This window comes from Hemiscyllium ocellatum, chromosome 2 (assembly GCF_020745735.1).
Source record: "Hemiscyllium ocellatum isolate sHemOce1 chromosome 2, sHemOce1.pat.X.cur, whole genome shotgun sequence".
NCBI classification, from domain to species: domain Eukaryota; kingdom Metazoa; phylum Chordata; class Chondrichthyes; order Orectolobiformes; family Hemiscylliidae; genus Hemiscyllium; species Hemiscyllium ocellatum.
In genome coordinates, this window is record NC_083402.1 from 16,883,617 (window position 1) to 16,898,315 (window position 14,699).

Consider the following 14,699-nt stretch of genomic DNA (forward strand, 5'->3'; position numbering starts at 1 on the left):
AATTTAGAAGAATGAGAGACAACCTTATTGAACCGTACAAGATTATTAGAGCACTTAATAGGTTAGATATGGAAAGGTTGTTTTTCCTTGTGGGAGAGTCGGGAGATAATCTCTGAATAAAGCATTGCCCAGTTAGGACAGAGATGCAGAGAAATTTCTTCTATCAGAGGGTAGTGAACCAGTGGAAATTCTTGAAGTGTATTTAAGGCTAAGATAGACAGATTCTCCCTCAAGAATAGAATTGAGGGTTATGGGGAAAGACAGGAAAATGATCTTGAGGATAATCAGATCAGCCATGATCTCATGGAGTGGAAGAGCTGATTCAGTGGGCTAAATGGCCTGCGTCTGATCCTATCTCTTTTGTTTTGAGTAGAGAGAGGATCTGCAGGTGTGTCAGCATTCATTGGTTTCTGTCTGCAGGCTGATATTACATCTGACTCGTTGTGGTGATAATAACACAATAACACAGAGTGTCTTAGTGGCAGCCGAGGGAGTATTTTTTTCTTGAGTGCAGTCAATTTTCAAACCAGTGTGCCTTTTTTTTAAACTTGAGAATCCAACAAGGACTTATAATTTTACCACAACTTTCTGACTGAAGCCTGCACCTCGATCAATTGTCTATCTCCCCATGTTGACCTGCATTGAATCCTGGTTAGCCAAAATCTGGATTGTAAAATTCTGACTATTAGATTCACATCACTGTATGGTCTCACTCTCCCAATCTCTGTCAATTCTGCCGTCACTACAATCGCCCAGAGTACCTGCGTTTTTATAATTTGAACCTCTGAGGGCTCCCTGATTTTAATCACTTCGACATCGGTGGCTGGGCCTTCAGTTGCCTCAGGATTAAACTCTAAAATTCTGTCTCTTCGCCCCCCCACCTCAGATTCCTTCTCAAAGTTACTCTTCGCAACCGACAACTTCAGTCAAGCTTTTGGTCACCTGACATAGGATCTCCTCGTGTGGCTCAATGCCATATTTTGCTGCTTAATACCTTTGGGAAGGACATGAGCATTATTTTTTTAAAAATTGTGCTGACAGTGTGCACACCACTGGTTAGGCCCATGCTGTCCCTGGGAAAGTGGTGATGAACTGCCATTTTGAACCATTGTAGTCATGGTTGGGACTTTCACAGTGTTGTTAGAAAGGGAGTACTCATGTTTTGATCCAGTGACAATCAAGAAATGATGATATATTTCCAAGTCAGAATTATTCTGTGGCTTGGAAGGGATCTTGCAGGTGGTGGTGTTTCAGACATCCTTGTCCTTCTAGATGCTAGAGGTCACAGAGTTCAAAGGTGATGTAGGAGGAGTTTTGGCGAATTCCTGCAGTGTATCTTGTGGATGATACAAGCTATCCCTCTGCAAATTGGTGTATGAAATAAATGTTGAAGGTAGTAGATGGGGTGCTAATCCATTGTGCTACTTGGTTCAAATAATGCCAACTTTTTTCAGTGTGTTTGGAGCTGCACCAAACAGAATTCCATCACACTCCTGACTTGTGTCTTGCCAATGGCAGACAGGATGTAAGTTACTCACCACAGAATTCCTTGCCTCTGTCTGGTATCCACTGTGTTTATAGGTCTGATTTACTTGCATTTCTTGTCAATGGTACTGAATGATTCAATGAAGTTAATGCTATCATGGGGCAACGATTAGATTCCCTCTTGTTGGAGATGGCCATTGTCCAGCATTTATTCAATTCAGATGTTAATTGTCACTGAACAGGTGAAGTCTGAATGTTCTTCAGAACTTGTGGGTTTTTTTTTATTGATTCATGGGATGAGGATGTCACAGCTAGGCCAGCATTTATTGCTCATCCCTAATTGCCCAGATTCAACCACAATGCTGTGGGCCTGGAGTCAGATGTGAGCCAGACCAGGTAAGGATGGCAGTTTCCTATCCTGAAGAGAATCAGTGAACCAGGTGGGTTTTTCCAATAATCAGCATGGTTAGCATTAGACTCTTTGTTGAACTCAAATTCCACCATCTGCCATGGCAAGATTCGAACCCACGTCCCCAGAACATGGCCCGGGTCTCTGGATTAACAGTACAGCAATAATACCACTAGGACATCGCCTCCCCCATGCAAATGGTCAGGGACTGCTTCAATATCTGAATTGTAAATTGAGCTCAATATTATACAATTGTCAGTGAACATCCCCACATCCGACCTTAGATGCTATCTAAATATAAATTTGCTTTGTTGTTCTTGTTTTGCACATTGTGTGTACTTCTTTCAAGTGTCGCACATATATCCTATCACATTCCCATTGTCACAATTTTTCTGCCTTGCTTCCTCCCTCCTGACAGTTGTAGCACACTTTGAGCAGCAGCAGCACTGTTATCGTAAGAACCAGAACTCGTTTCTCTCCCAATCTGAGTGAACCTATATCCAGACTGCATACCTCACTGGCAAAAGCTGAACTCCTTTCTCCAGCCAACAAAGTAAACACACAATAAATATTATAAATCACACTGTCAATCCCAGTTAATTAAGATTCTGTGTGAGTGTCCTGAGATGACCTCTCAAATGTTGGAAGCAGAACTGTCAACAACTGCTTTCACAGCTGCATACAACATGCAACACTTCCAGTAAATTGACTGTCAACTGTAAAAATAAAAGCACTTCATTTTTGATTTAATGATTTATCTTTTGGCCATTCTTTTAAAATGGCAGTGCTGTACTATTAAGCACGAACAAAATTGGAATGCAACAGTTTTGTTGAAACATGTTTGGTTTTGGCGAAATTTTATATATATGAAGATATACGAACAATTGCACATATCAGATCTAACTGAAAGATTTACTGATAGAACCCCCAATTAAGATGACAACAAAAGAGGCTCGCAACAATAGAAATGAAACATGAATATGTTGCTGTCCAAAGTGCTGAATAAGCAGGAATGGGTTAGTCACCTGAGGAATACTCATGGTAAAGGATGCAGGCGTGGAAGAACTTAATAAACCAAATGGAGAACAATAGAATAGAACTCTGAGGATTACCCAAGGGAGAAAGGAAGGAAGTGCAGGAGACACTAAGGTTGCATTTGCTACCATTTCTCCATTGGTCTAAAATTGGTACATAACTCAGCAGGCAACAAGTGAACTAACAGAGGTTTATATCCTCAGGGGGCTGACCATAACTGAGGCTTAGAAGATAGATCTATCTTCTAAGCTTCAGTTGTGATCAGCCCCCTGAGGATATGACCAAGAAAGGTTAAAGGGGCAACTTGACAGTCGTGTTTGAAATTACAGAAGCTTTGAGTTAGTAACTGAGTCGAGGCTTACTTCTCTCTGCTTGGTGATTTGACAATAAGGGAGTCCAAGCATTAGGGTAGGACTAAAAGTCTAAAGGGGAAGGTTAGAACGATTATTTTTTCATGCAAAGGCTTAGTAGAATATGGAATATATTCGCATAAGTAGCTATTGAAGCTGATTCAATCACCGTATTAAAGAGGAAATCACGTGAACAGTTGAGGAAGGATAACTGTAAGAGTGTGTGAAACGAATGCACTGTAGCTAGTTTTAATGTGCAGATAGCACTAGGCATGACAGAAAGCAATCCTTTCACGTTTCAAATTCAGTGATTCTATGAGAGGTTTTGATAGAGAGGGATAATTTGTTTCCATTTGCAGGAGGCTCAGTAACCAGCAAAGTAGGACTCGATAGCACTTTTGGAAATAAAATTGTCTCTTTCAAAGGGCCACAGTGTTTTCATGGCAAATGGGGAAAAATAACGGGGGATGGGGTGTGGGACTAATTGGAGAAGTCTTTCAAGGAGTAAGCGCAGACACACAATGGTCGATAATTTTCTCTGCAATCTCTTTTGTGCTGGCAACATATTCCATTTGGAGGGTTTCAGATGTATGAGTACACTTCGTAAATTATCTCTTCTAATGTTTTCATGGGACTGACTATTGTAAACTGAGTTCAGAAATGATATTATCATCACTCTACTTTTACAATTCAGATATCCCGCTGGTTTGTTGCACAATAAAACTAATTTGACAATCTTCCAACAATCAATCTGAACTACACTCTCCAACAACATCTACTGCACCTCCCACTCTAACCAGCCGAATGCTCTCATAGTGAATTGTTCATGGTGTCTTTTGTTGGTGTCTTTTACAAGACTCTCCTATTTAGTGTACAAGGTCAGTTCATATTATAATGTTCAACATTAGGGCTGAAAAAAACAGCTTCCACCATGCATGGTAGAAAATCAGTATCCTGGTTTATACTAGGGATCATGAGTTCAAGGTGAGAGGGGAAAAGTTTAAGGGAGATGTGCATGGAAGGTTCTTTACGCAGATGGTGGTGAGTGCCTGGAATGTATTACCAACGCAGGTGGTAGAGGCGGGCACAATAGTGTCATTTAAGATGTATCTAGACAGATACATGAATGGGCAGGGAGCAGAGGGATACAGATCCTTAAGAAATAGACAACAGGTTCAGACAGAGGATCTGGATTGGCGCAGGCTTGGAGGGCCAAAGGGCCTGTTCCTATGCTGTCATGTTTTTTGTTCTACCTGATTTTTTTTTACCATTGATTTCAATGGGGTCTCCAAGGGTCTGCATTCTTATAGGTGATCGTGAATGGGCTTTATTGGGCATAATTACTTGGAAGGTTGTTAAGTGAGGACGTCTTTTTGGAGGCCTGCAAAATAAAGCTCCCTAAAATCTGATGTTACTGTGATTCAGCTCCTTAGACATCTGTTTAATAGCTATTCTTAACTCTTTAATTCCTCAGATTTAAATAAGGTGCCAACATGCATGATTGACAAAGACCTATTTCATCCCCTGGCATTGTTGAGTTTCATCTTGAGTTTCTCCCTCCAGAGGGAAATCGAAATGGTGTAATCTCACAATCCTGCTTACCATCGCCCAGTTCATACTATATTTCCATCACCCATTACCCCAATGTGCACTGACCTACATTAGCTTCCCATCCAGGAACACATTCACTTAAAAATTCTCATCCTGCTTGTCAAATGTCATCCTTTGCTTGATAAAGATTCATTATGGATTTCTATAACACTGCAGACTGTATATAATTATAAGTTGCTGCTATTGTTGAAGGGAAGTATGAGTAATCTTGATTCTACCAATACTGTATCAAAAGAAGCTAGACCTCCAATAGTGGAGCACTTCATTATTATCACATTGAGAACATCAGCCTGAATAATGGTCTCAAATTTCTAACTGCCTGATCTCTGGGAAGTCAATGGTTGCTTTGGGCTTTATGGTGACTGAGTATTTGAGACATTCTGGATTTATATCCTGGCTGAGCATTAATGTGATGTCCCTCTCAATTTAGGGAAGGCAGTGATATGGTTGTACTGTCACAGAATCATAGAGCCTTACAGTGCAAAATGAGGCCATTTGGCACATTGTATTCATGTTGGTCATCAAGCATCTATCACTGCGAGTCACATTTTCCAGCATTTAGTCCATTGCTTTGCATGCTACAGCATTTCAAGTGATCTTCTAAATGCTTCTTAAATGATGTGATGGTTCCCAGCTCTACCATTGTTTCAGGGTTCTTGGACTCTTACACCACAACCTCAGGCTGTCGCCCTGGGGATGTGAGTTCAAATCTGACCATGGCATTTGGTGAAATTTAAATTCAATTAACATCTGGAATAAAGGGCTAGTCAAATAGCAGCCATGGGACCATTGCTGATTGTTGTGACAAAAAAAATCCCATTTGGTTCATCAAAGTCTTTAGGGAAGGAAATCTGTCATCCTTAGCTGGTCTGGTCTCCATGTGACTCCAGACCTAATGCATTGACACTGAACTTCCTTCTGAAATGGCCCTAGCAAGTTGCTTTAATCAAGGAGCGATCTGGGATATGCAATGATTGCTGGTTCAGCCAGCACTAACCTCAACCCATGAGTGAATATAAGAAACTTTTTCCATCTGTCCATCATAGAATCCCTACAGCGTGGTAACAGGTCCTTCAGCCCAACAGGTCCACACTGGCCCTCCAAAGAGTAACCCACCCAGACACATTCCCCTACATCTACCCCTGACTATTGTACCTAACCTACACACCCCTGAGCACCATGGGCAATTTAGCATGGCCAGTTTTCCTAACCTGCACACCTTTGGATTGTGGGAGGAAATCGGAGTACCGGGAGGTAACCCACACAGACACAGGGAGAATATACAAACTCCAACACAGACAGTCGCTTGAGGCTGGAATCGAACCCAGGTCCCTGACTCTGTGAGCCACCATGCTGCCCCATTGATTCAATGTGAGGAAGACTCCCTTCAATCTGACTGCAAGCAAATGGCACAGGGATTGTATTCCTTCACTTGTAACCAATAACCAGGAGCTCAAATTCTCCAGGAAAATTTACAATTTGAGTTTTCACCTGTTTGAAACTGAGATGGAATAGATAATGTTAAAAAAAAGACTGGTAATTACTTCAATCCTGTTTTCTAGAGGTTTCCATTTGTACCCAATGAAGAGCATTCCTACAGCTGGACAGATGGGCTGAAAAGAAAAGACTGGCACAACTACGAAAGTATTCAGCAAGACCTGATGCGATCTGGTAAGGGAAAGCTGATTCTATTCCTAACACACGTTATACTGTCATCCATACTGTGTACAGTTCTGGTCGCCACATTACCCAAAGGATATGGATGCTTTAGAGAGGGTGCAGAGAAGATTTACGAGGATGTTGCCTTGGTTATAGAAGGTGCTAGTTTGAAGAGAAGTTGAGTAGGTTAGGATTGTTTTCATTAGAAAAAAAGGAGATTGAGAGGGGAACCTGATTGAGGTCAACAAAATCATGAAGGGTATAGACAGAGTGGATAGAGATAAGCTTTTTCCCAGGGTGAGGGAGTCAACAATGAGAGGTCACGCTTTCCCGGTGAGAGGTGAAAAGTTTAAGAGGGATACACACAGCAAGTACTTTACACAGAGGGTGGTAGGTGCCTGGAACGCATTGCCTGCTGAGGCAGTAGAGGCAGGCACGAGAGATTCATTTAAAGTGCGTCTGGACAGATGCATGAGTAGGTGGGGAGCAGAGGGACACAGATGCTGAGGAATTGATCGACAGGTTTGGACAGTGCATTTGGATCGACTCAGGCTTGGAGGGCCGAAGGGCCTGTTCCTGGGCTGTAAATTTTCTTTGTTCTCTTTGTTCTTTGTATAATTCCACTAGGGCCAGTTACTCCATTCAGAAGAAGTTGAATATTGTTTAACCAGTGAACAGTGGCAGAATTTTAATGATTTGGAGATGCCGGTGTGGGACTGGGGTGTACAATGTTAAAAATCACACAACACCAGGTTATAGTCCAACAGGTTTAATTGGAAGCACTAGCTTTTAAAATGCTGCTCCTTCATCCACAATTGTGTACTCCACAAACACCTGATGAAGGAACGGCACTCCGAAAGCTAGTGCTTCCAATTAAACCTGTTGGACTATAATTTGGTGTTGTGTGGTTTTTAACTTTGTGCAGAATTTTAAGGTGCAGAAAAATCAAGAGGTGAGTGTATGAATCACTAAATGTTCATTTGCAAGTACAGCAAGTGATTAAGAACGCTAAAGGAATGCTATGCATTATTATGAGGGAAATTGAAATTACAGGAAGGATATTGATCTTCAGTAATATAGAACAAATGCATTGGATGCAATTGAGAGGAAGTTTACAGGATAGGTAATTGGAATGAGTGGTTAGTCTTATGGGGAAAGATTTTGCAGACTGGTCTTGTTTCCACTGGATTCTAGATTAGAGTGGTGCTGGAAAAGCACAGCGGTTCAGGCAGCATCCGAGGGGCTCCCTGAACCACTCCAGCACCACTCTAATCTGGAATCTGGTGTCCATCATCTGCAGTCCTTGTTTTTACCTTGTTTCCACTGAAGCATAGAAGAGTGAGGGTTGATTTGATTGATGTGTAACAAAATCCTGAATGATCTTGATGAGGCGGCAGTGGAAGGGATTCTTACACTTGTGGGTGAGTCCGGAGCTTGTAGACACTGTTTTAAAATGAGGGTTGCTATTTTAGAACAGAAGGGAGGAGACTTTTTTCCTCTCCTTTAGAGGTTGTATGACTTTGGAACTCTCTGCTCTGAAGACGGTGGAGACAGGATTATTGACTATTTGAAAGGCACAGGTAACTGAATTCTTGTTAGGCAGGGGAATTCATAATTATTGTGGGGGCGGGGGAAGCATAGATCAAGATGTGGAATTCAGAGCACAAACAGATCAGCCATGACCTTATTGAATGGCAGAGTAGGGTTGAAGGGCAGACTGCTCAACACTTGTTCCCTTGTGGTAATAATTTCGCGATATTCCTCTCTTGCTTCAATCTCCTGATTTACAGCTATCCACTGGGATACTTGCTGTATCCTCTGCAGTGAAGACAGAAGCAAAATATTTATTCACTACATCCACCATTTCTTTATTCTCGGCTGCCAACTCCCCAATCTTCACCCTCCAGAGGATCAACACTTACTTTATTTCCTCTTTCACTTTTCAAATGCCGATTAAAAAATAAACACTCGCTCTGTTTTGACATTTCTTGCTCTCATGCTGCCATTCGCTTGCCCTAATTACCTCCTTAGACCAAAAGATGTTAGAGCATAAGAAGGCCATTCAGACCCAATGAGCCTGCTTCACCATTCAGCGAGATCATGATTGATCTGATAGGACTCAACTCCACTTTCCTGGCTTATCCCCATACTTCTCCATTCCCTCACTGATTAAAATTCTGTCCAAATTAGCCTTGAATATACTTAATGACCCAACCTCAACAGGCCCATAACAGTAAAGAATTCCTTTCATACACGACGGTCTGAATTGAAATTCCTCCTCACCTCTATCTTGAATGGGTGACCTCCTAGTCTAAGATTATGTCCCTGATCCTTGGATGTCCCACAAGGTGAAACAACCTCTCTCCGTCTACCCTGTTGAGCTTCCTAAGAATTTTATATGTTCCAATAAGGTCCCCTCTCATTCTTCAGTAATTACAAGCTCAACCGATTCAACCTCTCTTTATAAAAATATTTGCACATTGTTGGACCGAATGGTCTGTTTCCACACTGGATGGATTCTGTGAGTAAAATAATCTGTCCATTGACATGATCAATATCGTGAACCTTCTCTCAACTGTCTCCAAATCTAGTGTATCATTTCTTATTGTTCTCGGTATTCCCTATTTGAGGTGTACTCTGATTCAGCCTTGTATAGTTTTAGTTAGGCTTCTGTACCTTTATACTGCATTCCCTTTGAAATAAAGGCCAGTGGTCCATTTTCCATACCTGTTATCTTATGTCATTAGACGTTAGCTGATGAGATTCATGATCAAGGACTCCAAATCTCTTTGCTGTAGCTTTTTGCAGCCCCCTCCCCCCATTTTAATAATATTCAGCTCATCTCTATTCTTCCTATCAAAGTGTATATCCTAAAATTTCCCATATCAAACTCTATCTGTCAAGTTTTGTCTTCTCGCTTAATCTGCCTGTATCTGATTAGATTAGATTAGATTCCCTACAGTGTGGAAACAGGCCCTTCGGCCCAGCAAGTCCACACTGACCCTCCAAAGAGTAACCCACCCAGACCCACTCCCCTACCCTATAGTTACCCCTGACTAATGCACCCAACACTATGGGCATTTTAGCATGGCCAATTCACCTGACCTGCACACCTTTGGATTGTGGGGAAATACAGGAGCACCGGAAAAAACCCATGCAAACACTGGGAGAATGTGCAAACTCCACACAGACAGTCACCCGAGGCTGGAATCCAATCTGGGTCCCTGGTGCTGTGAAGCAGCAGTGCTAACCACTGAGCCACCGGGGCGCCCCAATATCTCTCTAAAGACACTGTGTGTCATCCCACTACTTGGCTTTCCAAATATTTTTGTATCATCCACCAACTTGTCTACAATGCATTCGCATTTGCCATTCAAGATATTAATATTTATGATAATTGTGGCCCCAGCACTGATCACTGTGGCACTCCACTCGTTACAGGTGGCCATCCTGAAAACGATTCCTTTACCTTAACTCTCTGTTTTCAATTAATTATGATGTGGAGATGCTGGTGTTAGTCTGGAGTGGAAAAAGTCAGATGTCACACCAGGTTATAGTCCAACAGGTTTATTTGAAATCGCAAGCTTTCAGAGCACTGCCCCTTGATCAGGTGAAGTCAGGTGAAGATTTCATCTGACAAAGGAGTGACACTCCAAAAGCTTGTGATTTCAAATAAACCTGTTGGACTATAACCTGGTGTCTGATTCTATTAATTAGCCAGCACTCTGTCCATGTAAATATACTACCTACAACAGCTATCTTATTGAGTAGCCCTATGTGTGGTACCTTATCAAACACCTCTTGAAGATCTAAATACAAAGCATCTACTCATCCCCTTTATATATCCTGCTTGTTACCTCCTCCAGGAACTCTAATACATTACTGTCTGTGTGGAGTTTGTACATTCTCCTCACGTCTGCTTGGACTTCCTCTGGGTATTCTGGTTTCCTCCCACAATCCAAAGATGTGCAGGTTAAGTAAATTCACCATGCTAAATTGCCCAGAGTGTACAGCTATGTGTGGATTAGGTGCATTAGTCAGGAGTAAATGTAGAGTTATAGGGTAGGCGTATGGGTCTGGATGGGTTACTCTCTGGAAAGTTGGTGTGGACTTGTTGGGCTGAAGGGCCTGTTTCCACACTGTAGGTATTCTATGATTTGACACACCTGCTTCCCACTTTGTGAAACCATACTGCTTCATTACATGATGTATCTCTATATGTTCCACTAGTTAGACTCTAACAATTTTCCAACAACAGGCATTAATCTAACTAGTCTATAGTTATCTATTTTTGAATAGAAGATTGGCAGTTTTCTAATCTTGTTGGACTTCAGAATCTCCACATTCCTGGAAGATTATAACCAGTGCATTCACTATCTCTACACCTACTTCCTTTAAAATCCAATTACAAAATCTTTCAGGTCCAGGAGACCTATTGGTCTTTAGCTCTGTACTCTTTAGCTCATACTTTTTCCTTGGATGATAGTTATTGCATATTTTTATTTATCCTTGGATGATAGTTATTGCATATTTTTATTGTGTCCAACATGTGGACACCACTGGTTAGGTCAACATTTATTACTCACCCCTAAGTGCACAGGGGTCAGTTAAGAGTCAACCAAATTTCTTGGATCTGCAGTCACACTGAGGTAAGGTTGGCAGTTTTCCTTCCCAAAAGAACATTAGTGAACCAGGTGGGTTTAACAAAAATCGACAACAATTTATATATCTGTCTTTCCACTCAAACTTTACCACGTATTATGAAATGATTTGAACCCATATCTGCAGAACATTAACCTGTGGTTTGGGATTACTGGTCCAGTGACATTACCACTACCCCATCACCTCTGATAATTGTTTCCTCTCTGTCTTTTGCCCTGTGATTATTTTATACATTTGGAATGCTTTCGTAAAAGCAGATACGAAGCACTTATTTAACTTCTCTGCCTTTTAACTGATTCCCTATTATTATTTCCCAAGCCTCATTCTCTCAGGGTTTATGTTCACTTCAGCTCTCTGTTCCTTTCTATATGTTTAAAGGAGCTATCACTGTCCAGTTTTGTATTCCTTGCCAATCTGTCTTCACAGTTTGCTATCTTTATTTGTATTTTGGTCATCTTTTGTTGACTGTTAAGAACTGTTTTACCACTAATGTTGACTACATTGTATCTTTTTCCTTTTAATTTGGTACTTGGCTCACCATGGTTGGTTTACTCTTTCCTAGAATCATTCTTTCTTGATATAGAATCTTTCTTCCTCACTGGGATAAATCTTTAGCATCAGAGAGATGTCCAGCATGGAAGCAGGCCCTTCACTCCAACTTGTCCATGCCAACCAGATATCCTAACCTAATCTAGTCCCATTTACCAGCTCTTAGCCCATATCTCTCTAAACCCTTCCTACTCATATACCGTCCAAATGCCTTTAAAATGTAACTGTACCAGCCTCCACCACTTCCCCTGGCAACTCATTCCATATACGCATCACCTTCTGCATGGGAATGTTGTCCCTTAGGTCCCTTTTAGACCTTTCTCCTCTCACCTTAAACCTATTCCTTCTAATTATGGATTCCCCTACGCTGGGGAAAAGTCCTTGGCTATTCACCCTATCCATGCCCCTCATGATTTTATAAACCTCTATAAGGTCACCCCTCATTCTCTTATGCTCCAGGGAAAATAGCCCAGCTATTCAGCCTCTCCCTCTAGCTCAAACCCTCCAACCCTGGCAACATACTTTTAAATCTTTTCTGAACCCTTTCAAGTTTCACAACATCCTTCCTATATCAGTAGACCAGAATTGAACACAGTATTCCAAAGTGGCCTGACCAATGTCCTGTACATGTGCAAGACAACCTCCTAACTCTTATATTCAATATACTGACAAATAAAGGCCTCTGTCACCATCCTGTCTATCTGAGATTCCACTTTCAAGGACCTATAAACCTGCACCTCAAGGTCTCTTTGTTCAGCAACACTCCCCTGGACCTTACCATTAAGTGAATAAGTGCTGCTCTGATTTGCCATTCCAAAATGTAACATCTCATATTTATCAAAATTAAACTCCATCTGGTACTGCTCAGCCCATTTGCCCATTTTTGAACTATGTTCTTAAACATCTGCCATTATTCCTCTTTGTTCCTCATCAATGACCTTGCTGCCAAATTCCTTTCAGCTAGTTCTGCCATCGTCTCTATACAGTTACCTTTATTTAAGCTCAGCAGAGTTGCTTCGAACTCAAGCTACACATTTGTTTTTATTCTGAATAGTCATTAGACCTGCCAGTCATCTTTGGACTATTATGGAATAAGTATTCCAAAATGTTTCTATACATTTCCATTACTGCTTCTCCACTCATCATAGCAGTTCATTTCAGCTTGCACAATTTTCAAGCCCACAGAGAATACATAATTTAAGTTCAGAATATTAGTCTCAGATTTACTTGCTCCCCTTCAAACTGAATGTTATATTCAATTATGTAATGATCACTGCTACCAAAAGTTGCCTTTACGCTGAAGTTCAGCAATATTGAAAGTCATTGTGGTCGAAATGTTGACTTTATGTCTTGCCGTAAGCACTTCTGAGGCCAAAGGGCATAATTCTCAACATTTGTTGGTCGGGCATGAGTCAAGGAGAGAGAGAAAGGCCTTGCTTGAGATAGAAGGAGAATGTGAAGTGGCAGCAAAGAAGAGATGGGAAAGGGTGGAGAAAAGCCCCAGCCAGCACAGAGAAAGGAAGCTGGCAAACAGGGCTGGGAGAGGTTGGAACCTTCCTGAAGGGATCTGGAGGCCAAATACTCCTGCTCCTCAATTCTCAAGGGATGCTGAACAAGGTCCTTATTTCATCTAACTGGCAGCTCCCACTTTCTCTTTCATCAACACATGGGAACTCAATTTAACCATGTCCTTGAAACAGCTAATGTTTCCCGCTCGGGGCAGTCAGTCACCCCAATATCCACCACTGTGGGTAGAGCAGTGGGAACGTGAATAGCATGGCGTAGTCATCCTCCCATCCTCCCATATTTAACACATGACCCCCTGACTTAACCTTATGTGTCTGTCGTGTGACTGGACAGAACATGTAGTTGCGTATACATGCACCTTTTAGTATCAAGGCCTAACTCTCCGAATGAGTTGTGCACAGTTCTGGGGACGTACAGTTTTCTTTTAATGATAAATCTAACAAGCTGCATTCTGCAGTCATTGCCATTAGGATCACAGCTTTGTGTCACCTCAAACTTCCCTCTTATGTGCTCAGAAAGAAACCAAGCCTCTCAGTGATTATTAAGCTCTCCAGCAATATGTCACGTTGAGCATCTAAGGTCACAACAGATGGAAGGAAATGACAAGAAGGATGGCAAGTGAAACATGCTCACCGGGCAATTTGAAGACCTTCCAATTTTCAGGCAACTTATTTGCGTCCCTGGATTTTAGTTCTCTGCTTTTCTTAGTCAGTCTTCAGTAAATGCAGATTCTGTTCTCCAAAGGATTGTCGTATTTTAATGGATGAGAAGATTCTATTTAGGTTTGGTGAGCTAATTGAATTCAAGGTGACCTTATCTGTGTTCATTGAACCAAATGATAGAGCTATGTGTGAAACTCTATCGCATACGAACAGTGCCATCAGACTCCTTTGAGTAGGCCACTGACTCAAACTCAAAGCTTAACTGTGCCTTAAACCCCATTGTACAGCTACAGCCTCAACAGGATAAATCTGTCTCTGGCTCATTTAGTCTGACGCAAATCTTGCACAACTTCCTGACTGTCGTCAGTGCCAAACCAAAGGATAATATGTACTTTCTTTTAAACATTTCTATTCATTGTGGTGTTTCACTTATTACGAAGGTACACAGTTTTAGCTTAGTATGTTTGAGAACATAGATTACAGCACCAAAATCATCTGTGTCAGAAATTGGAGTGGAGATAGGAAGGCATCAGAATTAGAGGAGAAAGTGAGGTCTGCAGATGCTGGAGATCAGAGCTGAAAATGTGTTGCTGGAAAAGTGCAGCAGGTCAAGCAGCATCCAAGGAGCAGGAGAGTCGAGGTTTCTGGCATAAGCCCTTCTTCAGGAATGGCCATTCCTGAAGAAGGGCTCATGCCTGAAACGTCGAATCTCCTGCTCCTTGGATGCTGCCTGACCTGCTGCGCTTTTCC

General features: G+C 41.7%; 1 protein-coding gene across 1 annotated transcript in view; it reads left to right on the plus strand.

The window, feature by feature from the left end:
- Positions 1 to 4,314: 4,314 nt before the first annotated feature.
- Positions 4,315 to 14,699, plus strand: part of galntl6 (polypeptide N-acetylgalactosaminyltransferase like 6) — an 832,913-nt gene continuing 822,528 nt past the window's right edge. The window contains exons 1-2 of the mRNA XM_060833907.1: positions 4,315 to 4,320; positions 6,453 to 6,561. Of these exons, the coding sequence (XP_060689890.1) occupies positions 4,315 to 4,320; positions 6,453 to 6,561 (115 nt within the window). The remainder of the gene's footprint in view (positions 4,321 to 6,452; positions 6,562 to 14,699) is intronic.